This window comes from Cervus canadensis, chromosome 4 (genome assembly GCF_019320065.1).
Source record: "Cervus canadensis isolate Bull #8, Minnesota chromosome 4, ASM1932006v1, whole genome shotgun sequence".
NCBI classification, from domain to species: Eukaryota; Metazoa; Chordata; class Mammalia; order Artiodactyla; family Cervidae; genus Cervus; species Cervus canadensis.
The window spans coordinates 9519264-9539653 of NC_057389.1; the positions used below are offsets into that span (position 1 = coordinate 9519264).

General features: G+C 40.2%; 1 protein-coding gene across 1 annotated transcript in view; it reads left to right on the forward strand.

The window, feature by feature from the left end:
• The first annotated feature begins 1398 nt into the window (after nucleotides 1-1398).
• The window catches only part of SLCO6A1 (solute carrier organic anion transporter family member 6A1), a 101513-nt gene continuing 82521 nt past the window's right edge, over nucleotides 1399-20390 (forward strand). Inside the window, exons 1-2 of the mRNA XM_043464467.1 lie at nucleotides 1399-1765; nucleotides 14688-14948. Of these exons, the coding sequence (XP_043320402.1) occupies nucleotides 1399-1765; nucleotides 14688-14948 (628 nt within the window). The remainder of the gene's footprint in view (nucleotides 1766-14687; nucleotides 14949-20390) is intronic.

Sequence of the window (20390 nt, forward strand, 5' to 3'; positions counted from 1 at the left end):
CCTATGGGAAACAAACAGTAAGAAATTGCATTTTCACATAAAAATACATTTCAAATCCTGGTATTCTCTTACCTTCTTTCTTTTCAGAAAAAAATTTTATACCTGGGGAAGTACATTGTCTTTTCATATTTGCTGGTTTTCATCCATTTTCTAGGTGTTTTTCAAATAGAAATTATTGTCTCAGAATCTGTATCCCTCGTTAAGAACAGAAAGGGTTATTATTTTCTTCCCTACATAGGGGCATGGGACCTAGCATGTGATTTATTTCTCAGGTACAAAAACAACCCACTCTAATGGAAAAGAAATTTTTTCCCCCCATGTCTTCTGATTTCCCCAGTTATTTAACAACGTTCAGGTTGTTTCTCAGAGAAGGCAATGGCACCCCACTCCAGTACTCTTGCCTGGAAAATCCCATGGACGGAGGAGCCTGGTGGGCTGCAGTCCATGGGGTCACTAAGAGTCAGACACGACTGAGCGACTTCACGTTCACGCATTGGAGAAGGAAATGGCAACCCACTCCAGTGTTCTTGCCTGGAGAATCCCAGGGACGGGGAGCCTGGTGGGCTGCCGTCTGTAGGGTCTCACAGAGTCGGACACGACTGAAGTGACTTAGCAGCAGCAGCAGCAGCAGTAGCAGGTTGTTTCTAGTGAGGTCACCCAGTTCACAAAACACCAGAATAAAATAAATGTGAGGAAACCAGGAGATGATGGTTTCACTGTCTCATCACTAAACAGAACTTCCCTTCCCTTGCCTCCTAACGAGGAAGTATTAAATAAGGAGTAGCATCCTTCGATCCTGGTGGATTGAAGGCACTAATGGATCTCTTCCATCCGAGTTCCTCTGGGGGCCTCTGTCAATGTGAACAGTTATAAGAATCTAGCAAAACTGAGGGGACTTCCCTGATGGCTCAGACAGGAAAGAATCCGCCTGCAAAGCAGGAAACTGTGGGTTCGATCCCTGGGTTGGGAAGATCCCCTAGGGAAGGACATGGCTACCCACTCCAGTATTCTTTCCTGGAGAATCCCATGGACAGAGGAGCCTGGTTGGCTACAGTCCATGGGGTCGCAGAGTCGGACACGACTGTTACACACACACACACAGTCACACACACACACACACACACACACACACACACACACACACACACAGAGAGTAGGACGAGCGTTCCCTCCACCCCAACCCCTGCCCCACGTGGAAGCAAAGCAGGAAGCTGACCCGGACGTTCTCCTGGAGCAACTGCCAACCTCCCCGCGGGACGTTTGCCTCCTGCCCAAGGAGAAACGTTCCCCCTGGAGGCTGAGGTTGCGGGCGGCCCTGGTGGCCAACAGGTCCCCGACCTCCAGGCCCGGCAGGCTTGTTTCTAGCTGCGTCCAGCCCCCCCGCCCCGGCTCAGCGCGATGCAGCGGGGCCTGGTGCAGGTGCAGCCGGAGGTGGTGCAGGCCCCGGGGCAGCTGCAGTCACAGGCCGAGCAAGCCGCGCCCTCCGAGAGCACCGGGCCTCTGGCGGTCGAGGCCGAGAAGGCCGGGCCCAGGCGCCCGCACCTCAGGATCTTCCCGGTTAGCCTCCTGAAGCTCGGCGCTTTCAGCCAACAGGGAGGCGGCCAGGCCAGGGCCACGCAGCACGGCTCCAAGACGGAAGTCGGACACCGGAAAGGGAGTGTGGAGGGGCCCTGTGGCTGGGGCTGTCTGGTTTTCCCCTGGTGTCAGCGTTTTAACAACGTCCGTTGCTTCCTGATTTTCTTCTGCATTCTGGTCACGGCTCAATGTAAGCCCGCCGAGGGGGCTGCGTCGAGGAGAGCGCGTTCTGGTGCGGGCTGAAGGGGGCGCCAGAGGGCCCCCTACACTGAGGAGGCGGACGAGGGGCGAGGCGCCCGGGGCTAGGCGCCGGGGAGGGCTGAGGGCGGTGCCAGAGGAGGGCTGAAGGGGGCGCCAGAGGGACCCCTACACTGAGGAGGCGGACGAGGGGCGAGGCGCCAGAGGGCCCCCTACACTGAGGAGGCGGACGAGGGGCGAGGCGCCCGGGGAGGGCTGAGGGGGCGCCAGAGAGCAGAGGGCCCCCTACCCTGGGGAGGTGGGGAGGCCCCTTTGCGGTGGGGAGGCCCGGCTCCCTGTGGGTGTGCTCGCCAGCGTTCTCCAGGCGCGTCTGGAATCAGCGCAGGTTCCCAGGACCCAGCCCTGGTTTCCTTCAGCTCCTCAGGCCCCCGTTTGACGTAATTCTCCCTCACAGTGGGGCCTGGCCTCCAGGTGGCTTGACGGGATGAGGGTGTCGTTGAGTCATTTCGCGAGATGTGTTTGGTCACCAACCCAGAGAAGCTCCTTCACTCAAGGCTGAGTCATTTAGAGGATTAAAAGGTTGGAAAGAATGTGACCACCAGGTGGTTTCTGCTTCTTCCCACAATTTTGAGACACCCTGACCGAGCCACTTCCCTCCGGGATCTTGTTTCCTCATGTGTGAATTAAAGAGGTGGTGTGGGACCTCAGACGATATCAGAGAACCCAAACTCTAAGGTGTTTATGTTTGTTCGCACAGTTGGACGAAAAATGTGAATCTGAATGCCTTTAGAGGGGGCATGTTGGAGAAGGAAATGGCAACGCACTCTAGTATCCTTGCCTGGGAAGAAATCCCGTGTACAGAGGCACCTGGCAGGCTGCAGCCTTTGGGGTTGCAAAGGGTTGAGCACGACTTAGCGACTGAACAATAGAGGGGGCATATATTTTCTACTTGGCCGCAACCCTCACCACTCCCATTACGTGTATATTCTTCACAAGCCTTTTTACACTGATGATAGTGGAGGCTGCCAAACATGGTTTCTTTTTGCTCTAAAATGCTGTATCTAAATAACTTCAGTAAAAAGGCTGTATGTGATAAGAACCATATGAGAGGAACAAATATTGATAAATAGTCATCAATTTGTTTGTCTTGAGAAATCATCAAAGAAATTCTTTGGGAAAGAAGGATTTGAATTATGCCTTGACAAATAGGTACAGTAATAGCTGGGGATGTAGAATACTTTTTGAATAAGGAAATGAATGAATGAGTGTTTTGGTAAACAAACAGATACAGGAAAGCCTTGCTTCAGAATGGTGAGTGACAAAATTGAGATCTTAACATATCGAGTGTTCTGATACCTGACTGTTGTATATCTATTTACTTAGGTCTTCGCTTCTGCAGGTTTGCTATAGTAATTTATTACTTTTAGGAGCTGTTTGGCAGATTCCTTATAATTTTTAACTACATGATCATGTCATCTGTGAATCAGGACAATTTTACTTCTTTCTTCCCAGTCTGTATGCTTTTTATTTGTTTTTCTTGCTTTCTTGCAGTGACTAAGACCTCCAGTGCAGTGTTGAATAGAAGTTTTGAAAGATATATTAATTTATTTTTCCTGATTTTAGGTAGAAATCATTTAGCCCTTCACAATTAAATATATTTACTGCAGAATTTTTGTGGATACTCTTTACCGGTTCACAGATGTTCCCTTTTATTTTTAGTTAGTTGGGAATTTTTTATCATCAATGGTGTTGAATTTTATCAACTGTTTTTTTCCTGTATCAATTGAGACGATCATATTTATTTATTTATTCTACTAACATTATATATTCTGTTTTTTGATTTTTGGATGTTTAATCAACCTTGTATTCCTGGGATAAACCCTTATTGCTATATTATTTTCTTGTTTTTATAGATTGCTGGATTCAGTTTGTGAAAATTTTGCTAAGGATTTTTTTTAATGAGGATATTGGTTTGTAGTTTTCTTGGAATGTTTTTGCCTGTCTTTAGTATCAGGTTATACTGGCTTCATTAAATTTGGACGCATTCCTTTCTCCTCTTTTTTCTGAAAGAGTTTATGTAAGATTGGGTGCCTACATGAACTCTTTCAGAATCAATTTGTCAATTTATTGCCTCTCAGTTCCAAACATCCATTTTGCCTACTCTGTGGAAATGGACCTGGGCCCTCTAAATTTTTTTTTTTCCCAGCTGTAACAGTGTTCAACTTTGGCAGTAGGAGGTACTGGAGAGCCACTGCACAGGAAATATTGCTTCTTGGTTCCAGGGTATTTGCTTGGCGAGCCTCTGCAGTGTGTACAGCTTTCTCTATCATCAGGCTCCTGCGTGTTTGCATCTTCTCTGGTATCCCTCTCCTGCAGTACATAGTGGCCAGAGCCCTAGTGGCTGGAAGCTAACTCTGGCATCTCTCATGAAGAGATCTCCCTGTACATAGAAGGAGACCTACCACAAAGTTTTAGAGTATAGATTTCCTGCTAGTTTTGTTAGCCTGGCATCACAGTGACTTCTTGGTCATTCAGTAAGCCACGGCTGTGCCCTATTCACAAGGTCTCGCTTTTAGCCCTTGAATGCTCTCTCTCAGTCCTAAGGGAAGTGACTATTCCTCATACTGGCTGTTTCTATAGTCTTTAGCATTCTCTTTACTTGTACTACCTAATGCCTTGTTTTGCAAATCCCCCATTATAGCTAATGATTCTTTATGTTAAAATTTTCTTGTTCAAATTACTGTGTGGTTTCTTTCTTCTGAATGGATTCAGGATAGTATGGAATTGGTATCAGGAGTAGTGCCAGAAGATATATACTCATAAAGCTGGAATTTTAGGGTTGGTTTTGTTGGGCCTTTAATCTTGAGTGAAATTCTGAGCTCTTTGCCAGTGGAAAATGGGTGGTAGTTCTTGGCATGTGGTGGTATCATAATTAATCAAGGTGTCACCTGTGCTTGACGGGGATGAAATGCCAGGTGAAGCATGTACCTTGAAAGCTGAGTGGATGCTATAGTTTACCTTATGATAGTAATGATGACTATAAGGACCCTGGTGTTAGATGAAATGTTTTGAGTGCCCTTTGGGAATACCAGACTACCTGACCTGCCTCTTGAGAAACCTGTACGTAGGTCAGGAAGCAACAGTGAGAACTGGACATGGAACAACGGACTGGTTCCAAATAGGAAAAGAAGTACGTCAAGGCTGTATATTGTCATCCTGCTTATTTAATTTATATGCAAAGTACATCATGAGAAATGCTAGGCTGGAGGAAGCACAAGCTGGAATCAAGATTGCCGGGAGAAATATCAATAATCCCAGATATGCAAATGACACCACCCTTATGGCAGAAAGTGAAGAAAAACTAAAGAGCCTCTTGATGAAAGTGAAATAGGAGAGTGAAAAAGTTGGCTCAACATTCAGAAAACCAAGATCATGGCATCCGGTCCCATCACTTCATGGCAAATAGATGGGGAAACAGTGGAAACAGTAGCTGACTTTATTTTGGGGGGCTCCAAAATCACTGCAGATGGTGATTGCAGCCATGAAATTAAAAGATGCTTACTCCTTGGAAGGAAAGTTATGACCAACCTAGATAGCATATTAAAAAGCAGAGACATTACTTTGCCAACAAAAGTCCCTGTAGTCAAAGCTATGATTTTTGCAGTAGTCATGTATGGATGTGAGAGTTGGACTATAAAGAAAGCTGAGTGCCAAAGAATTGATGCTTTTGAACTGTGGTGTTGGAGAAGACTCTTGAGAGTCCCTTGGACTACAAGGAGATCCAACCAGTCCATCCTAAAGGAGATCAGTCCTGGGTGTTCATTGGAGGGACTGATGTTGAAGCTGAAGCTCCAATATTTTGGTCGCCTGATGTGAAGAGCTGACTCTTTTGACAAAAGACCCTGATGCTGGGAAAGATTGAAGGCAGGAGGAGAAGGGGACGACAGAGGATGAGATGGTTAGATGGCATCACTGACTCAATGGACATGAGTTGGGTAAACTCCGGGAGTTGGTGATGGACAGGGAGGCCTGGTGTGCTGCAGTCCATGGCCATGGGGTCGCAAAGAGTCGGACACGGCTGAGCAACTGAACTGAACTGAACTGAAACACTTGTGAAGGAAAAATGACAGACTTGGGTTTGTTAATTCTCAGCTCAAGTTTTCATCTGAAAATTCAAGGGCTCCCATGAAAGCCCTGAAATAAGCTATCACTTTTTTTAACCACATATTTCTGGAAATCAAACACAAAATTAAATGTATGGATTAATGAATTGTGATGACAGTTGAATTCAAAATTTTGTTAAGTTTTCCCTGTGTTTTCCCATCTTTTATGTATCCAAGAAGAGTGTTATTTTTTCAGTCTATTTGGTTTGTTACTTAGGACATAGTGGTGACCTCTAAGCTCCTTAAATGTGGAACTGGAACTGTGTGTAAGTATTTCCATGGACACATATTTTCATTTCTCTGGAATTTATACCTAGGAGTGAAATTGCTGGATCATATGCTACCTCTGTAGTTAAATTTTTCAGTATGCTGTAGGTTTTGCATATATGTAGTTCATCATTTTATGAAGTTCTCCTTCTCCTTCTCTCAAAGGAGTGTTTCATGTGTTTTTGAATCACGTTTCATCAAGTGTTTTTATTATGAAAAGGTGTTAGATTTGTCAAATGCTTTTTATGCATTTATTCATGTGGCTTTTGTTTTTAAAATTTAGTAAGTTACAATGATTCATTTTCATATATTGAATTGAAATTAAGGAGACCTATAACTTTGGACACTTAAACTTGGTGAAATATTCAAAGTAATCACAAACAGAGGCAACTTATTTGAAGAGCTTTGTCTTGTAAAGTATTTGTCAAAGAAAGATTTTCTGAACTGAGTGTTAGGTTGAAATATTTCAGTGCAAAGATATAACTGAAGATATTTTATTTAATAGTGTTTTCTTTAGCTTGTTAGATACTTACATACTTATAAAGAGTGTTTTCTCAATGAAAATATTATGCTTTGCAATAAAGAGTCATTTGGAGGCCTTAACCACTTCAAAATTTATTAACTATTACTTTGGACATCTCTAAAACCTCACTCAGGCTAAGTGATTCACTAGAAGGACTCAGAGAAAGATGTTATACTCATGAATATCACTTATTATAGTGAAAGTATACAGGTTGAAATTAACAAAGGGAAAAGGCACATGAGACTATGTCCAGAAGAAACTAGGCCAAGCAAGCTTCCATTGTCCATTTCCAGTGGAGTCACAGGGACTGCTTAATACTTTCAGCAACAATGTATGACAACACTTGCAAAGAGTTGCCAACCAAAGAAGCTCAACCATGTGAGCCTGGGTATTCAGGGTTTTTTTTTTTTTTTTTTGAGGGGGTGTCTCAGTCATGTAAACATGCAACATCTGTGTGACTGACCTTAGCTACTCAGGCTCTATTATCCCATCCATCACACACAACAGAAAAGGCATTCACTGCAAATCATGTTGCTAACATAAACTATCCGACCAAAATGGTACTTTGTGGCCCAAAGCCTCCAGCATATAAAAAGTACTCTTATATGGTAGAATATTCCAAGGGCTCAGAGTCCTCTCCCAGAAGCCCGCCAAAGACAAGTTCTGAAGCCAGACCTTTTTTGAGTAACCCTGGCCTTCTGAGTTAACTCTTATTGCAAAGCTATAAAAGCAACTTCATTGAATTAGTTAATCTTATAAGAACAATTAGAAATAGTTCAGTTTAGTTGCTCAGTCGTGTCCGACTTTTTGCGACCCCATGGATTGCAGCACACCAGGCCTCCCTGTCCATCACCAACTCCCGGAGTTTACCCAAACTCATGTCCATTGAGTGGATGATGCCATCCAACCATCTCATTCTCTGTCGTCCCCTTCTCCTTCTGCCTTCAATCTTTCCCAGCATCAGGGTCTTTTGTCAAAAGAGTCAGCTCTTCACATCAGGCGACCAAAGTATTGGAGCTTCAGCTTCAACATCAGTCCCTCCAATGAACACCCAGGACTGATCTCCTTTAGGATGGACTGGTTGGATCTTCTTGTAGTCCAAGGGACTCTCAAGAGTCTTCTCCAACACCACAGTTCAAAAGCATCAATTCTTTGGCACTCAGATTTCTTTATAGTCCAACTCTCACATCCATACATGACCACTGGAAAAACCATAGCCTTGACCAGATGGACCTTTGTTGGCAAAGTAAAGTCTCTGCTTTTTAATATGCTATCTAGGTTGGTCATAACTTTCCTTCCAAGGAGTAAGCATCTTTTAATTTCATGGCTGCAATCACCATCTGCAGTGATTTTGGAGCCCCCCAAAATAAAGTCGGCCACTCTTTCCACTGTTTCCCCATCTATTTGCCATGAAGTGATGGGGCCGGATACTATGATCTTAGTTTTTTGAGTGTTGAGCTTTAAGCCAACTTTGTCACTCTCCTCTTCCACTTTCATCAAGAAGCTCTTTAGTTCTTCTTCACTTTCTGCCATAAGGGTGATGTTATCTGCATATCAGAGATTATTGATCTTTCTCCCAGCAATCTTGATTCCAGCTTGTGCTTCCTCCAGCCTAGCATTTCTCATGATGTACTCTGCATATAATTTAAATAAGCAGGGTGACAGTATACAGCTTTGACGTACTCCTTTTCCGATTTGGAACCAGTCTGTTGTTCCACGTCCACTTCTAACTGTTGCTTCCTGAACTGCATACAGGTTTCTCAAGAGGAAGATCAGGTGGTCTGATCAGGTGGTATTCGCATCTCTTTCAGAATTTTCCACAGTTTACTGTGATCCACACAGTCAAAGGCTTTGACATAGTCAATAATGCAGAAATAGATGTTTTTCTGGAACTGTCTTTTTCGATGATCCAGCGGATGTTGCCAATTTGATCTCTGGTTCCTCTGCCTTTTCTAAAACCAGCTTGAACATCTGGGGTTCACGGTTCACGTATTGTTGAAGCCTGTCTTGGAGAATTTTGAGCATTACTTTACTAGCATGTGAGATGAGTGCAATTGTGTGGTAGTTTGAGCATTCTTTGGCATTGCCTTTCTTTGGGATTGGAATGAAAACTGACCTTTTCCAGTCCTGTGGCATCTGCTGAGTTTTCCAAATTTGCTGGCATATTGAGTACAGCACTTTCACGATTTGAAGGAGTTCAACTGGAATTCCATCACCTCCACTAGCTTTGTTCGTAGTGATGCTTCCTAACACTCACTTGACTTCACATTCCAGGATGTCTGGCTCTAGGTGAGTGATCACACCATTGTGATTTTCTGGGTCGTGAAGATCTGTTTTTTGTACAGTTCTTCTGTGTATTCTTGCTACCTCTTCTTAATATCTTCTGCTTCTGTTGGGTCCATACCATTTCTGTCCTTTATTGAGCCCATATTTGCATGAAATGTTTCCTTGGTATCTCTAATTTTCTTGAAGACATCTCTAGTCTTTCCCATTCTATTGTTTTCCTCTATTTTTTGCACTGATCACTGAGGAAGGCTTTCTTATCTCTCCTTGTTATTCTTTGGAACTCTGCATTCAAATGGGAATATCTTTCCTTTTCTCCTTTGCCTTTCACTTCTCTTCTTTTCACAGTTATTTGTAAGGCCTCCTCAGACAGCCATTTTGCTTTTTTACATTTCTTTTTCTTGGGGATGGTCTTGATCCCTGTCTCCTGTGCAGTGTCATGAACCTTCATCCATAGTTTATCAGGCACTCTTATCAGATCTAGTCCCTTAAATCTATTTCTCACTTCCACTGTATATCATAAGGGATTTGATTTAGGTCATACCTGAATGGTCTAGTGGTTCTCCCCACTTTCTTCAATTTAAGTCTGAATTTGGCAACAAGAAGTTCATGATCTGAGCCACAGTCAACTCCTGGTCTCTTTTTTGCTGACTTTATAGAGTGTCTCCATCTTTGGCTGCAAAGAATATAATCAGTATGATTTCAGTGTTGGCCATCTGGTGGTGTCCATGTGTAGAGTCTTCTTTCGTGTTGTTGGAAGAGGGTGTTTGCCATGACCAGTGTGTTCTCTTGGCAAAACTCTCTTAGCCTTTGCCCTGCTTCATTCTGCATTCCAAGGTCAAATTTGTCCGTTACTCCAGGTGTTTCTTGACTTCCTACTTTTGGATTCCAGTCCCCTATAATGAAAAGGACATCTGTTTTTGGTGTTAGTTCTAAAAGGTCTGGTAGGTTTTCATAGAACTGTTCAGCTTCTTCAGTGTTACTGGTTGGGCATAGACTTGGATTACTGTAATACTGAATGGTTTGCCTTAGAAATGAACAGAGATCATTCTGTCATTTTTGAGATTGCATCTAAGTACTGCATTTCTGACTCTTGTTGACTATGATGGCTACTCCATTTCCTGTAAGTGATTCCTGCCCACAGTAGTAGATATGATGGTCATCTGAGTTAAATTCAGCCATTCCTGTCCATTTTCACTCAGTTAGAAATAAGACCATATTAAAAACATATTCTTTGAAAAAATTGTGAATTGAAGTGGCTAAGAAATTGGTTAAGGTATCTGATGTGTAGCAGGAATAATATTCCTTTATCTTGTAAATATCATGATATATAATATAAAGATATTTGAAAATGGTTTTCTAAATTTTTGGCTTCATTAATGTAATAAAACTAGTTTGTCTATAAATTGCAAAAATTATATGATTTTTTAATGTAGTACTCCATACCAGGCATTGAGCCAGGAAAAATAGAAACAAACCAACCTTTAAAGATAGGAATCCAAAATTGGTTATCTGACCTGACTGGGCTTGAAAGTAATGAAAAAAAAAAAAACAGTATTTATGCCTGTGGAAAAGGGTACACTGGAAGTCAACACATGAAGTGATGTAAGAGTTATTTAAAATGTTGCAGAGGTAAAGTTATTATTAGAGTCAAGATTTTGGGAGACCAATAGCTTCTGCAGTTAACTCCCATGGTGGTTATTATTGACTACAAAGTTTTTGGGATTGACTGTTTCTCACTTCACTGAAGAAGTTACAGAAGGAAAATGAGAATTTTAGGGCATGATTAGAAAATGTGTGAGGTTCTCTGATGGTCCTGTGAGAATTTTCCCTTTTAGCCTCATACTGTGTATTTGGAACAATAGTAACCCTTACCCACACTTGCAGAATTGCAGCATAAGTTGAATTCATAAATTCATGTGGTCTCATGTGTGAGAGTTGGGACATTGATTGGAGGAGTGTGGAACCCTGAGAACTGGGCCAAAAGCATTAGTATGGATTTCCATGAATCCAACAACTATAAACCCTGAACCCTGAACCTCTTTTCCCAGTAGGGGCAACCATTCTTCTATGTCTCAAAAAAGCAATTGCTTGCTTGCAGACACTGAATTTACTTCACCTGAGTTAAGGGAACACTGATTGCTCTCTTGACCCATCCTACCTCTCATTGCTACTAGACTCATAGTTAGAATCAGATTCCAGCCTTCTTAGAATGACTAACATAAAATCTGTCATGGGGGATAACATCTTATATACCCAAAATTTGCCTGCCACTTCAGCGATGCCTCTAGGGATACGCTGGCATATCAGCATATAACTGATAGGCTGCAGGCTACCTCTTCTAAAAGGAAGGAAAAGTCTCTTCATTTCTACCATCTACTACTAAGAAAGAGCATAATCTTTGGTGAACCTGTGGTTTTTTGAAGGCCAAAGTATGCTACAGTATAATGTTATATGCAGCAGCATAGCCCTGAAAAACAGAGGAAAAAGGAAATCCTTCCAGTGGGCAAAACATTGGAGAGTATGTCTGATTATATTGCTTAGATACCATGCTGCCCTCCTTAATGGTTTAGACCATTTGGTGACTAGGAAAGGTTGGGTAAGTAGTATGTGTCTCTGAATGGGCAAAGTTATCCTATTTGAATGGTTCACCAAAAGAAATCCATTGCAGAGGAAGCTATCAATAATGAAGTAGGTAGATAAACTATCCTGTAAATATTAATCAGCCTCTTCCCTGCCATTGTATGTGTTCTCAATGGGCTCATATTTATAATGATAATTGCATTCGAGATAAAGTTTATATGAGAGCTGAAGGCAAGGATTTATCTTCACCAGAGCTGATCTGACTATTGCATTTTTGAGTGCCTGAATTGCCACCAGGAAAATTCAATACAATCCAGGAAATAACTTCATTCCCTAGAGAAACCAACCAGCTACCTAGAGGCAGGTTGATTATGTTGTTTGTTTAATTTCTCCCGACTGAAATAGATGTTTAGATCTGGGTTTTTTTTAGCACCACAGTTCTGCCAGAACAACTATAATTGGCCTTGATGAGTGCCTCATGCACCATCATAATCATCTTATGTATTATCACATTGCTTTTAATGAAGGAACTCATCTTACAGCCAAAGAAGTACATCAAGACGTTCATGTTCATGGAATTCACTGGTCTTACTACACAGCTCATGAACTAGAAACCCTTAGCCTTATAGATTGTTATATTGTCCTATTAAAGACTCAGATGAGGCTTCAGCTAGGAGACAGCAATCAAACGTTTTGGTACTATCCTAAAGAGGGAGGCATATACTTTATGATAGTAACCTACATATGTGTTATCTGAGACCTAGAGGAAGAAGAAAGGGTGAATAATGGAAAAAGGAAGTTATGAATATCAACTATGGTATATTCAGATTTAAATAAAATATGTAGCAACTGTGCATTTTTCTCTTGTTTTATGTGTACACACACACAAACATATACACATTTGTATGTATTTCAGTTTTTAATTTTTTCTCTTCCTCTTTTCCTTACTATTTAACAGAATAGTATTGTAGAAGAGAACTTTACAAATTTGTCTCTAGGTTGCAAAATATTCATGAATTAGAGGAGGAACCAATACCCCAACCCCAGAGACAGACACAGTTACTAACAGGACATTCTTTGCCTTGGCCACTATCCTCCTTGGCCACATCTAAAATGAGAGATGAAAAAAATTCTTTTAGGTACAGAAAAATGTTTATATCTTGTTTCTTGCTAATTTAGGTCTGTTAAATCGTGGTTCTAAGTCTGATTATGATTTCTTTCTCAGTATAGTTCCCTCACAGTTTTAGTTAGGCCTACATCTTTGCTTACTTATTTATTTACTTATACCATTTATAACTTGCAACTCATTTTTATATCGAAGAAATGCATTCAGTTTTGTGATTGGATTGAAGAAGAGTGAGAATGACCTTTCTGGGGAAAGAGCGAGAACATTTTTGTTTGTAAGAATTATTATTGCGGCATATTTGGCAGAAGCATGATTATGTTGCTGTTAATTTGGTATGGAAGTTTAAACATGGAAAGAAGGGTGAAAATGTGTCCTGAATAGTCCAGAGGGTGAGCTCTTCAAGTTGTCTGTTGCCCATAAACTCCATTGTTGCCCTTCTGGACTCTCTCCTGTTTCCAAGGGGACTGGCAGCCTGTAAAACTACATTTACCAGACTTCCTTGACAGTTGGCCTCCACTTAGGTGCTGCCAGTAAGAGGCTGTGGCAGAACATTTGAAAAAGGGGCAGGGGAAGCCTTTCTCTTTTTTCTCTCTCTATTCTGGTGATAATTTTGGCAACAGCAGCAGTACTGGGTAAGTGAGACTCCTGGATTTATAGTCAGCAGTGAATAGAGTTTCAACACCAACAATAGTGGAGGCTGCAGTGGGACAGAACTTATGGGCGCTGTCTCAAGCAACTGCAAGGGCCATGGAAACAGCACGGGACTAGGAGGCCGCCAGCTTTCATCGTGTTATTAGGTGTGTGGGGCGTGGCTTCCTGCAGGAGGCCGTGACTGCGGTTCCAACAGCAGCGGCAGCTGTTGCCACTCCAGTCACTACTCCAGTTAGTGGCATATATTTCATGAGTTTTGATTAGTAACTTTCTTCTTTTCATTCCAACAAATGTATTACTTTTGTAACCAACCCCTAGATCAATTTCTTTCTGTTTCAAATATTTAGTATGTTTATTTTTCCCAGTTGGATGCTGAGTTATAGAAATGCCCCTATATGATACCATTTACTTAATGTTCAAAGACATGACAAATGATACTCTATGTTGTCTAAGGATGTATATATGCATTGTCAAAAAAAAGTGTTAAAATGGCTTAGAAATGGTAAACTTCAAATATAGGATATGGGTTGTGGCATGAGAGTGAAGAATGTGTTTAGGGAGTACATGTGGAGTTTCAACTATTTTGGGAAAATTTCATTTCCTATTCTGGATGGGAGATAAAAATATATTCATTAGATTGTTATTTATTATTTTTTAAATAATTGAAGCATAATACATTGAAATAAAGATCAGTACTAAGTGAAATGATTAAAAAGAGCGCATTCTTTAGTAAATTATTCATAAATACTGTTTAAAAATAGTTACCAAAAAAGTTCAGTAGCAAATCATAGAGGTTAGGAGAAGACTCTTGAGTGTCTCTTGGACTGCAAGGAGATCCAACCAGTCCATCCTAAAGGAAATCAGTCCTGGATATTCAATGGAAGGACTGATACTGAAGCTAGAGTTACAGTACTTTGGCCACCTGATGTGAAGAACTAACTCATTGGAAAAGACCCTGATGCTGGGAAAGATTGGAGGCAGGAGAAGGGGACAACAGAGGATGAGATGGTTGGATGGCATCACTGACTTGATGGACGTGAGTTTAAGCAAGCTCCAGGAGTTGGTGATGGACAGGGAGCCCTGGCGTGCTGCAGTCCATGGGGTCACAAAAGAGTCAGACATGAACTGAACTGAACTGAAGTCTTATTAGTATTTTGGAAAAGAAGTTATTAGGCTTTTATAGATTTTAAGCATTCAGAGTAATTTAAAATAAACTTAAATCATTGTGAATTGTTTTTTTAATGATTATAATGATCTATTTTGTCTTTATAAAGATCGTTTAATGCATATTATTGCTTCTTTTCTTTTTACATTTTAGGTGTTGTGTTTGGTCTTGTAGATCTGAGCACCGAGAGCTTTAAGCAGGAAAATTACTTGAACATCGTTGAGAACGTATTCTTGTCATTGACTTACGATATTTCATCCTGCCTGGTGGTAGTGTTTATTGCATACTATGGAGGGAAAGGAAACATACCAAGGTGGATTACAGTCTCCTCCTTTTTAGTAGGGTCTGCATCACTCTTATTTGCTTTTCCATACTTTCGTGTTGAAGATTCTCAAAGGAATGTAGAAATTGAAGGTAAGATTTTAAAAGATACTGTCACCCATCAAAGTATTATTCATTTAAACCATTGGCTCTAGGAACTTAATATAAACAGTGATACTTGTCTGTACGTTCATTCATCTGTATCTATTTATGTGATCAAGTTTACTAAGCTAATTAACGGTGGCTCCCTAATCACATATATGCCATTCTTCCATCTTCTCATGAACATATATCCTTTCATCTAAGAGAAGGGCCTAGGAAGGTGAAAGAATATTTAGGACAATATTTGGGATAATTATTTCGTGAAGTTGTTTTTCTCCTGCCAATTTTCATATATATTATAAATCTTTTGAGAACTTCAGTAATTTCTTATGTCTTCTACAATATATTTTAACTGACCCCTTTATTTTGACCTCAACACGTGTATATAAATACAAAGGCAAAGATAAAAACACTTACACAGGCAAACTCAAAAAGTCAGAACTTTTCTAGCTATTTCTACCATTTCAAAAATGGGTGCTGCCCTTTGGCATAGGACTTTGAAAAGATAGGTGGCATCTTTGCTTTCTTAATTTTTTCTGATTTATTCCACATTTTTTTTATCGACCCCCAGTAGATTAAAAAAAAATTATTTGAAGTTTTAAAGCACTATTTTTGACACTTTTATGTCAGGTACTTTCTTGTTGTGTATAGGCGTGTAAGAGTGTTGAAATGCATTTACCCATTTGTAAACTTTAGACTGGGCTTAAGCAAGAAATGATGGAAAAGGCATGAGGATATCTTTATGCATGTGTATGTGTATATATGTGTACATACATGTTTATGATGTTTAAAAGTATGTTTATGATGTGTGTTTATGCTGTGTGTTTATAACATAAATAAGAGTAGTTCATATTAAATGCAATAATTTATGTATTAAGATATTATTATACTATAATTCATATTATAATAATAATATGTATCATATATCACTAATTTATGAAGTACATAATGTTCACATATATTTATAATCTTTATATTTACAGAATGTATATAGAATAAATACATTTATTAATTTATAGACTATATTTAGGCTATATATATTTATAGGCTAGTATCTTGCCTATATTATATATAGGCTAATATCTTTATTATATTTATATGATAGACAGCTGGTTGAATTAGAAGATGACTTATGGAAAGAAGGGAATGGAGAACATTTTGCTCCTAGTTTTCCTTTAACCCTGTTCTGGTCAGAAAGGACAAACTGTTAGGAAGCACTGCTTGAGATATTAAAAGTGCTGCTTGATGAATCCTCAGGAGTAATGAGAGCAGAAATAGTATAGTTGTTCTTCCTTTGTCTTCTTTGTATTATCTAGATTCTACGTATTTTATTTTCTGCTTGTGAGTAGGAACATGAAACTTATCTAACAACACTCATTCAATGTGTTGACTGGGTAACCCTTTGCTTGGTATTAGAAAAACAGAAATAAAGTAAATGAATGATCTTTGCAAGTAGAAGTGCTCATTTCATCCATCTATCTATGTGGCTGTTTTGCTCATTTTGTTTAGAAGTTTAGTTTTTACATAACTAATTTTCTGCACTATGCTCACAATTCAGTTTACATATGTATATATTTTTAATTATGTTCTTTCATCCTTTTTTGGGGACAGTCCATCGCTTCCTCTTTTCTGAATATCTCTCCTGTTCTATTTGGTCTGTATTCCCCAGTTACCTGCCATAGTCTTCTTCCTGTATGACTGGTCTGAAGCAGTCCATTTACCACCACTTCACACTCCCTTTCTCTGCCCTGTCTCAGGTTTCAGTACTCATAATAAGTTGGTCTTCATCCCCTATGTCCTAACTAACATGTAGAAATCATACTCCGTCAAATCCTTGAGAAGGTAAAATTAATTTTCCCCGCTAGTTCATGAAAACAGTTGTATCACACTCCGGCCTGTAGTTTCTAAATCTCTACATATAATTGAATACCTACCATATCAATGGTTTCAGTGCATTGTCAGTTTACTAAGAACTTCCTAAATATCTCTTGTCTTGCTCCCTGATTATATCCACTAGTTCTCCTAGCTCACTCATGTAACCGAGACTTCAGTTCTCTCCCTTCATTGAAACTTTTAGTATATTGACACCTACTTTCTCCCTTTATCAGGCTTTCCTTGTTGTTACTTCCTTCATTTGTAGCTTGTTTTGTGTCCCTTAATATGACATGTGTATTTCAGACACACTCTAATGATTATACTAAGCTCTCTGTCTCATTGTCCTTTCTTGTTCCTGGTCTGGAAAAGTTTTGATCCAACCATATACCTCTCTTTTATATCTATACCTGGCCTGCTGATGAGTATTTTAGAGAAAAAAAATCACACAAGAGGACTGCTTAGTCCCACAATGAATTTGCTACTTTCAACCTCAGTTATATTCTCAAATGGATCTATTCCACTGACTTTTTGTTAAACTTCCTTCTGTAATTCACAACAAAGATTTTTGATTTTCCTCATGTCTTAGTTTGGGCTGCCATAGCAAAAACATCATAGACTGCTATAGCAAAAACATTTCTCACAGCTCTGAAGGCTGAGAGTTCAAGATCCAGGTGCCAGCTGATTCATTTCCAGGGTATGTTCTCATATAACACAGAGAGAGAGAGAGCAAGCCCTCGTGTGTCCTCTCTTCTTATAAGGGTACCAATCCCACTCATAAGGGTCCTACCTTCATGAGCTATTTACTATTCAAAAGCCCCCATATCCAAATGTCATCACATTGGGGATTAGGGTTTCAACATATGAAACTCTAAACATTCAGCCTATAACATCTCACTTAACTCTTACCTTTTGTGTTGGATGGAAAACACTTCCATAATAGAAATTTCCCTTAAATTTTTTCCCATAGAAACTATAATTTCACCTGTAACTTCATATTGGCACTCTTATTCCATCCTGTTAAAATGGAAGAGCTGTCCTCCCACTAAACATCTTGTGCTCTTTTAACTCCACGGGGACTTTATTCCATGGGTGGTCTCCTTGCCCCTCTTTCTGCAACTTCTCCTTCTCTTTTGCTTCTCATGTATTGGCATTTAAACGTGCTCAGGTTTTTTTTTTTTCCTATTCTTAAACAACTGAAACAACAATAGACATAACCAACAGTATCCTTTAGCACAACTTCCTCATTTTCATTGAAATTTTTGGAAAGAATTTCAGAATGCTTTCCGGCTTTATCTCATATTCTTCACTCAACCCACTTTAACATGGCCCTCACCATAAACACTGCAACAGATATGTTTTCACCAAACTATAATCATAATTTGTTATTTAATATAATTAAAAGTTCTATTTATTACATTTCTTGCCTGCCACCCTTCTTCTTGAAATTATAGTCCAATCAAAGGATATTTTTTAAGATGAAGAAGGGTACCAAAAGATTAGATGTATCCTGCTGGTGGAAAAACATTTGCTTTCAAATGTTGGACATTTGAATCTCAGGCCCACAATCCTTAGGAGAAGGAAAACAAGTTGAATTTCCTAGGAAAAGCCAAGAGTGGTCAATTAGGGACACATTTGATTATCAGGAGGGTGAAGGGCCTAGTTGAGTTTAACAATCATGCATTCAAAGTGAGATTTGCCTTGTTGTGTGTTTCCCTCCAGCCACATTCAGCTTTAAATGTGTAGGTATAGAGTACGGACCAGAGTTTAATTTGACTGAAAGGCTGAAATTTTACTAAGGGATTGCATGATATAAAAGAGAACAAAGGTTTTAAAAGTGCTAAGATGACTATGAAGAAAGAAAGGCAGTGGAAGTGACATTGAGATAGTAAAATGAAGTGGGCTCAGTGGGTTGATTATAGGTCCTCGTGGGTTTTAAGGAGTGTAGCAACTTGGTTGCTAGAAGGAGTGATCTGAAAAGGTGGAAATAGTTTGAGTGTAGGATGCTTGGAATTGCACTTAAGAAGGTTTGCAGTTATTGTTTCTGAAAGTTTAAAATGAAGAGCTAAGGTAAATGGAGTACAAGTACATGGACAGAGTGAAATTCAAGAAACTAAGAGGCTAGGGTGTTGAAAATGTCAGATTGATTGTAACATCACCACTAGTTAATACGTTTATGTAAAATTGAATCATTAGTAGTTTGGATCACAGTTCCAGAGACCTCCACCAGTTTGACATGTGGATCCTGGACCAGCTGAAAAATTCCACATGTGTACAATTTTGCAATCTATGCTTTTACCAGTTTCAAAAAAGCAAGAGAGTTCAAGAAAAACATCTATTTCTGCCTTATTGACTATGCCAAAGCCTTTGACTGTGTGGATCACAATAAACTGTGGAAAATTCTGAAAGAGATGGGAATACCAGACCACCTGACCTGCCTCTTCAGAAATCTGTATGCAGGTCAGGAAGCAACAGTTAGAACGGGACATGGAACAGACTGATTCCAAATAGGAAAAGGAGTACGTCAAGGCTATATATTGTCACTCTGCTTATTTAACTTATATGCAGAGTACATCATGAGAAATGCTGGGCTGGAGGAAGCATAAGCTGGAATCAAGATTTCCAGGAGAAATATCAATAATCTCAGATATGCAGATGACACCACCCTTATGGCAGAAAGTGAAGAAGAACTAAAGAGCCTCTTGATGAAAGTGGAAGAGGAGAGTGAAAAAGTTGACTTAAAGCTCAACATTCAGAAAACTAAGATCATGGCATCCGGTCCCATCACTTCATGGCAAATAGATGGGGAAATCATGGAAACAGTGGCTGACTTTATTTTTCTGGGCTCCAAAATCACTGCAGATGGTGATTGCAGCCACGAAACTAAAAGATGCTTATTCCTTGGAAGGAAAGTTATGACCAACCTAGACAGCATATGAAAATGCAGAGACATTACTTTGCCAACAAAGGTCCATCTGGTCACAGCTATGGTTTTTCCAGTGGTCATGTATGGATGTGAGAGTTGGACTATAAAGAAAGCTGAGTGCCAAAGAATTGATGCTTTTGAACTGTGGTGTTGGAGAAGACTCTTGAGAGTCCCGTGGACTACAAGGAGATCCAACCAGTCCATCCTAAAGGAGATCAGTCCTGGGTGTTCATTGGAGGGACTGATGTTGAAGCTGAAACTCCAATACTTTGGCCATCTGATGCGAAGTGCTGCCTCATTTGAAAAGACCCTGATGCTGGGAAAGATTGAGGGCAGGAGGAGAAGGGGACGACAGAGGATGAGATGGGTGGATGGCATCACTGACTCAATGGACATGGGTTTGGGTAGACTCTGGGAGTTGGTGATGGACAGGGAGGCCTGGCGTGCTGTGATTCATGGGGTCACAAAGAGTCAGACATGACTGAGCGACTGAACAGAACTGAACTGAACTAATATTTTAAGAACATTTTGTTAAATAGACTCATTTGAATAAAAAATAGACACAATCAGAATGATCTAATAGCATTGCCTGGATCTGCTAATCTATCAATAAATGTAATTCCAACAAATATTTG